General features: G+C 36.7%; 1 protein-coding gene across 6 annotated transcripts in view; it reads left to right on the top strand.

Moving 5' to 3' along the window:
- The first annotated feature begins 4,126 nt into the window (after positions 1-4,126).
- LOC306997415 (T-lymphocyte activation antigen CD80-like) overlaps positions 4,127-7,345 on the top strand; it is a 16,725-nt gene continuing 13,506 nt past the window's right edge. For 4 of the 6 annotated variants that reach the window (XM_079610716.1, XM_079610715.1, XM_079610718.1 and 1 more), the window contains exons 1-2: positions 4,181-4,254; positions 6,154-6,292. In XM_079610716.1, the coding sequence (XP_079466842.1) occupies positions 6,252-6,292 (41 nt within the window). In that variant the 5' untranslated portion in view covers positions 4,181-4,254; positions 6,154-6,251. Of the gene's footprint in view, positions 4,255-6,153; positions 6,293-7,345 lie in introns of all 6 variants that reach the window. The other 2 variants (XM_079610720.1, XM_079610717.1) reach the window with 1 other exon arrangement.

Genomic DNA, 7,345 nt, shown 5'->3' with positions numbered 1-7,345 from the left:
ATTTGTTCTCAAAACAGTCATCCTTCAAATGTATAGAACAAACGCTTAAACTAACACTGCCGTGACTGAGACGTCCGCAAAAAATAAAGTGCATCCATTTTTCCCTGACGACTGGATCTTTCGCAGCGTATTCAAAGATGTAGTTTGTCCACAGCCAGGAACAGCACATCTGCGGCATCGTAATTTCCCTGTACACAGACCCACTCGCTGGCCGTCGACTGAACACTTGTGAGGCGCGCGGGCGCGGTCGTGACAATGATACGAAATGAGCGTAGTTGTCTTGCGCTTAAAGCGTAACTGTCTTGCGCTGGAGGCGGTCATATGCAAACGCTGGTACGTCACTTCGTACCGTGACGTCACTTCTTACCATGGATCCAGAACGAGCTGTATTTAGAGCTTGATTAAATAAATGATTCGTTTATAATGGGGACGACGTCTTAAGCTATGAAACTTGCAGGACGTTTTAATGGTTCAAAGACCTCTTATATACCAAAAGATCAAGGCAAATTTGGTTTCTCATGTCATGACCCCTTTAAAGCAGGATCGATTCTGATTGGCTGTCAATGTTTTTATCGTTCTTTAACTGGAAAAAAATTTTTTGTGAAAGTGATCATTTCTCTGTGCCGCTATCAGTTGTGTGGACTGTTCTTTTACATTCAGAAGAACGATTTTTAAAACTATTTCTTCATGTTTATCGTTATGAACGAGACTTAAAGGGATAGTTCACTTTGAAATTAAATTTTGGTATGTTTTAGCTTACCTCAAGGGCATCCAAGATGTAGGTGTCTTTTTTTCTGCAGTAGTTTCAATTTTGACATTTTTAGGTCTGTAGGTGTAGTAACGTTATTTGTCGCATTAAAGACATTCATTCCAATGAACTGCCGTAGCCAAGGCCAGTTAGGCGACATCTAGTGTATACGTCTATGCACCCGCGTTTTAACGGTCGTCAACATCGTGAATCCTGCAAAGTTTTGTACATATATTTTAAATGTATGTAAGGTTACATTTAACACTATATAGCCCTACTTAGTATATTTAATTTGCATCAAATTACAAAAAAAAAAAACTAGTTAACGCTGCTGTGGGGGTGTTTCTAATTCAGCGGCTGCGGGAGTGAAGAGTCTTTCTCTCTTGAAAATACTATTGTGGCGTTATTATTTTCCCATTTGACACCAGATGTCTATGTGGTGTTTTTAATATGCTTTAAGACAAACCATGTGTAAGTTCATAAGTCGACAGCATTGCTGAGTATTTTCTGCTTAAAACTGCAGTGAACCAAAGAAAGTCTCAAACACACGGTGTGAAATCGCTGGTGTTTCTGACGTCACACACTACCTTGTAACCAATCAGATCAACGTGTGATCGTCAACCAGTGGATCTCTGAGTGAGTGAGTGAGTGGAGGCGGGGCTCATTTGCATATTCATAGAACCGCATAATACTAAATGAGGCAAGAGTTACATTCAAGCTATTTTAAGGAAAATAAAAACGTTTAAATGTCATTTTGGTGATCAAAGATGAGTTTTAAAGGTGCTCTTGTTAACTTTTTCAACTTAATAAATCCGTTTAGAAATCATTTGGATGGTTAAATAATCTGTTCTGGTGAGAATGGTTACTTTCCCCGCTCCCCCCAGCGTTCCCAGGCGGAAAACCAGCCTTGCAACATTGGGACTAACGTCCCGGTAAGTTGAAAATAGGAAGTCTCGTGAGAAGCGAGAACAAGCGAGAAAGAACGAGAAACACGAACTGCTTTATGATACTGTGTATGATGTATTACCCACCTCGGTAGACATAGCTCCACACGATAAAGTTGGTGCGTCTGGGACTCATTTGTTCACCACACCGGCTCCGACCATAACAAAAGCACATGAGCAGCGGTAGAAAGGGGGAGGAGGGCGCCGGCGCGCCGCAAGTGACTTTACGACAGTGATGTGAAAAATATACGCACCGCAGCTGTAGGGGGAGCTCGTTGAGAAAATCAAGCGTTGGCTAGAGTTACCGAGTAATAACAATTATTGACTACAGGGGGATTTTAATATAGTCTATAAATCACCACTTTAGAAGTTTACCCAACTATGACGACATCCACTTCTAAGAAACCCGGAAATGTGAACAGGGTGTATATGAGGATGCCCAATGCTAGAGGCTTTCACGTTCTGCGTTCGTCCAATCAGTGTTGCTGTCTCTGTAAATATGCAAATAAGGAAGTTAACCCGGGGTTTAACAATGAAGGATTAATCGTTACTACAAGCTGCTCCACATTTTTGGGTGAACTCTGTCCTTTTTTCTGCAGCTCAAAAAGAGTAAAGCATGATGCGCTCGCAACGCCGAGGTCAGGGTTCGACTCCCAGGGAACGCTTGAACTACAATGCAATGTAAGTGACTTTGGATAAAAGCATCTGATAAATATGCATTATGCCAGAGCTGCTGCTTCCAGTATTGTGTGGGAGGATTCATGCAGTTCTTGTGAAGTTATGATACGATAAGCAGAAGTGTGTTAATGCGTTTGTGTTCATAATTGTAGAAGTCGTTCGGTCCGGGTGAGTAAACACATCGCTCAGGTAGGTCATGTGACGTCACATCTGTAATTCATTTCACCTGAATTCACAAACAAACATTTGTTTATTCATGTGGGGAATTTCCCTGTGACTTAACTGTTATTTAGTTTACTGAATTATAATATAAAATAGCAAGGTGTTTACTTCTGGGGACATTAAGCTACGTCCCAAAGGCTCGATCTCTGCAAAGATAGCAAAAATCTGCTTTTATTTAGTGTTTTATGTCTGTATTATGTTTCATCATGTTTTTAGAGTTGACAAAATAACAAAAAAAACATGTGTAACACTTTTCAATAAGGTAAACATAAACATTTAACATGAATTAAACTAACAATGAAAAATACAGTAGTCAAATTTTGAAGTGGTTTGAAAAAGTTGTCCAAAGACAAGAACGGATATTGTTAAAAAATAGTAATGTATAACTTTGATGAAAGGTTTTGATCCACTTTACTACTGTATTTCAAACGCATTTGTTCATTGTGAAATGTGCTAATACTAAAATATGAAGTTGTTTCTGTTAATATTGCTGTGACCTAACATGATAGCATGATTAATTTACCAAGATTAATAAATACTGTAACGAATGCATTAGTTAATGCGCTTTAATATTTAACAATATTATTGATCTGTCTGCATTGACAGCATTATATGAGAACTGAACTGAGCTGGACGATTACATCATGACATAAATATATATATATGCATGTGAAACTGGAAAAATTGGTGCAAAAAGTTCAGTAATTCAACTTAAAAGGTGAAACTAATATATTATATAGACTCATTACATATGTATTTCAAGCCTTTATTTGTTATAATTTTGGATGATTATGGCTTATGAAAACCTTTTCACAATATTCTAATTTTGAATTTGGGGTTTTCATAAACTGTGAACCATAATCATCAAAATTATGACAAATAAAGTCTTGAAATACATATGTAATGAGTCTATATAATATATTAGTTTCACTTTTTAAGTTGAATTAATGAAATAAATGCACTTTTTGCACCATATTCTCACTTTTCCAGTTTCACATTTATATAAACAAACTAAATTAATAACTTTTTTACAACAAAATGAACCATCTGGACTTACTTAAGCTGGACTGTTGCATTATTTTCTTCTAGAAACAAATATGTTGCATTATTTTCCTGTTATCACTGTAAAGCTGCTTTGAAATACTCGGTATTAAAGCGCTTTATATATATATATATATATATATATATATATATATATATATATATATATATATATATATATCATATATATATGTATATATATATATATATATATATATATATATATATATATATATATATATATATATATATATATAAATAAATGGGACTTTAACTAATGGGACCTTATTGTAAAGTGTAAGCAAAAATATAAAACCATTTCCAGACACATTTAAACATGATTGCACATCAAGCGCTTGTTCGCTTTAGTGAAGATTTGATGTAGTGATTTAGTGTAGTTTAGCTTATCTCAGTGTAATTAGCCTATGCAGCTCATGTCATGATTCCACATTCTCAGACACTTGACTTGTGAAACCTTATATTCAAGCAGAAACACGAGCTGAGGTCTCACACTTAATAAAGAGCACTTCCTCTTTCTCTTTCTCACTCGGGCAAAAAGGAACTGTTTCGTCGTTGCGTTTCATTTGATCCGATCGCCGGAGGACGAACAGCTGAACTTTAGTAAGTGCTCTCTCCTTTTACTGTCTCATCATTTCACTCTTTTTCACTCTCATCACACACACACACACACACACACACACGTTGGGTTTCATCATTCACACACATGCTGTTTTTTCTCTCTTGATTTTCTTCCCTTTTTATCTGTGTGTTGTTGTCTGTGATCGGCCCACAGACGCTTTTTGTTTCCTTTAAACACTTTCAGTTCAACGTGGATCATTTTAAAAGCTCTTTGATTTCAGTGTAATGTGACAAAACTGTAAAATGTGGAGCACAAACCCAGTCTGGAGTCGCACGGGTATATCTGTGGCAATAGCAACTATACATTGTACGGGTCAAAATTATCCATTTTTCTTTTATGCCAAAAATCATGAGGATATTAAGATCATGTTCCATGAAGATATTTAGTAAATGTCCTACCGTAAATATATAAAACATGTATTTTTGTGAGTGAATGCAGCACAATCGTGAACATAAATGCACAACTTTAAAGGAGATTTTCTCAATGTTTACATTTTTTTTGCTCCTCAGATTCCAGATTTTCAATAGTTGTGTCTCGACCAAATATTGTCTTATTATAACAAACCACACATCAATGGAAAGATTATTTATTCAACTTTCATATGATATATACATCTCAATTAAAAAAAGTGACCCATGTGACTGGTTTTGTGGTCACAAATGGCACAATGAGTGTAGTTTAGTTTAATGCGTTAAAGTAACACAATTATATTAGTTTATTTTTGTTAAATACCCTGTGCAATAAAATGGCTTAACTAGTTTAGTTTAGTTTGTTGCAGTAAAGCAAGCACATTTATCGGTAACACTTTACAATAAGGTTCATTAGTTAATGTATTAACTAACATTAACTAACCATGAGCAACTACTGTATCTGTTCATCTTTGTAACGTTAGTTAATAGAAATACAGCTGTTCATTGTTAGTTCATGTTAGTTCACAGTGCACAAGATTTTAATAAAGTATTAGTAAATGTTGAAATTAACATGAACAAATATTAATAAATGCTGTATACGTGCAGTTCAGTATTAGTTCATGTTAACTAACGAACCTTATTGTAAAGTGTTTCCCATTTATCTTAGTCTTATTTACTTTAGTTACATATCGTCTGGAATAAAATGGCACAACCAGTGTAGTTTAGTTTAGATACGTTTATTTTAGTTTAATGCCGGTTACAGTGTATTTTAAGGTGTCATTGTTACAGTGTAATTATATATTTAAGTACTGAGAAATATTAAGTAACTACATGTACTTACTATAGGATTAGGGTTTGGTTGAGGGTTAGTTACATGTAATTATGCATAATTTACTGTTATTACTATGGTAAGTACATGTAACAAAGACACTGTAAAATAAAGTGTTACCTTTAATGACCTCTGTGGTGAAGCAGCACAATTTAGTTTAGTAAAATGTAGTTAATTAAGTTTAGATAAGTTTAGTTTAGTTTAGTTTAATAAAATATAAGTTTAGTTTAGTTTAATAAAATATAAGTTTAGTTTAGTTTAATAAAATATAAGTTTAGTTTAGTTTAATGCCTTCTGCGGAAAAGCAACACAATTAGTTTAGTTGAATGTTGGCAGCCCGTTTATTTTCACTTTATTTAGTGTAATGCCGTCTGCAATAAAGCAGCATAGCTCATTTTAATTCAGTTTAGTTTAGTTTAGTGTATTCTGAAGTAAAGCAACACGTTTAGTTTAGTCTGAAACACAGCGGCACGACCAGTTTCCTTTCTCCCGTTGGCTGTTGTGCTGTCTGATGTGTTTCTGGAGGGTGTGTCCTGTGGGATTTCCCTCTGACAGTATCGGTATGAAGACTGGGGATGACATCAACTCTCTGTCCCTTTCTCTCTCTCTCTCTGTGTGTGTGTGTGTGTGTGTGTGTGTAGGCGTGCTCTTCCTGTTTTGAGAGTCAGATGAGGAGGACATGAAGAAGCCAGTCTGCTCCCTGTAAGTGTTTCTGCCGGTCACTCGCGAGTCCATCAGCATGAGTTTAAAACGCCTCTGCTTATTCACTCACAGATACAGGTACAGCTCTCTCTGTGTGTGTGTGTGTGCGTGTGTGTGTGTGTGTGTGTGTGTGTGTGTGTGTGTGTGTGTGTGGCTGAGAGTTGGCTGAGTGCGTGTTGGTGATTGTGTGTCTGAGAGTGTCTCTGTGTTTTTGTGTGTGTGTGTGTGTGTGTGTCTGACAGTGTCTCTGTGTTTGTGTGTGTGTGTGTGTGTGTGTGATGGTGAGTGTGTGTGTCTGTGTGTGTGTGTGTGTGTCTGACAGTGTTTCTGTGTTTGTGTTTTTGTGTGTGTGTGATGGTGAGTGTGTGTGTGTATGAGAGTGTCTCTGTGTTTGTGTTTTTGTGTGTGTGTGTTTGTGTTTGTGTGTGTGTGTGTGTATGAGAGTGTCTCTGTGTTTGTGTTTTTGTGTGTGTGTGATGGTGAGTGTGTGTGTGTGTATGAGAGTGTCTCTGTGTTTGTGTTTTTGTGTGTGTGATGGTGTGTGTGTGTGTGTGTATATGAGAATGTCTCTGTGTTTGTGTTTTTGTCTGTGTGATGGTGAGTGTGTGTGTGTGTATGAGAGTGTCTCTGTGTTTGTGTTTGTTTGTTTGTTTGTTTGTTTGTGTGTGTGCGTGTGTGTGTGTGTGTGTGTGTGTGTGTGTGCGTGATGGTGAGTGTGTGTGTGTGTGTGTGTATGAGAGTGTCTCTGTGTTTGTGTTTTTGTGTTTTCTTTTGTGTGTGTGTGTGTGTGTCTGAGAGTGTCTCTGTGTTTGTGTGTGTGTGTATGAGAGTGTCTCTGTGTTTGTGTTTGTGTGTGTGTGTGTGTGTGTGTGTGTGTGTGTGTGTGTGTGTGTGGCTACACCTGTGAAAACGACTGTCATCACTAGATTAAAGAGATTGTAGATGGTCCAGATGATGCTAGTCTTTAAATCTAATGGTCTCTGTGAGTGTCGGTTCATGTGTCCAAGAGATAAATATCATTAATATAATAGAAAAGTGGAAGTCTATGAGATGTCTTCACTAATATAGCTCCTTGTATGTGTGTGTTAGTGGTTTCTGTAACTAAGACGGAAGCACTGCTCGTGTGTGTGT

Source organism: Phoxinus phoxinus, assembly GCF_949152265.1.
Source record: "Phoxinus phoxinus genome assembly, chromosome: 4".
Classification (NCBI taxonomy): Eukaryota; Metazoa; Chordata; class Actinopteri; order Cypriniformes; family Leuciscidae; genus Phoxinus; species Phoxinus phoxinus.
The sequence above is the reverse complement of the archived record's forward strand: the minus strand, read 5'-3'. Positions and strand labels throughout refer to the sequence as shown.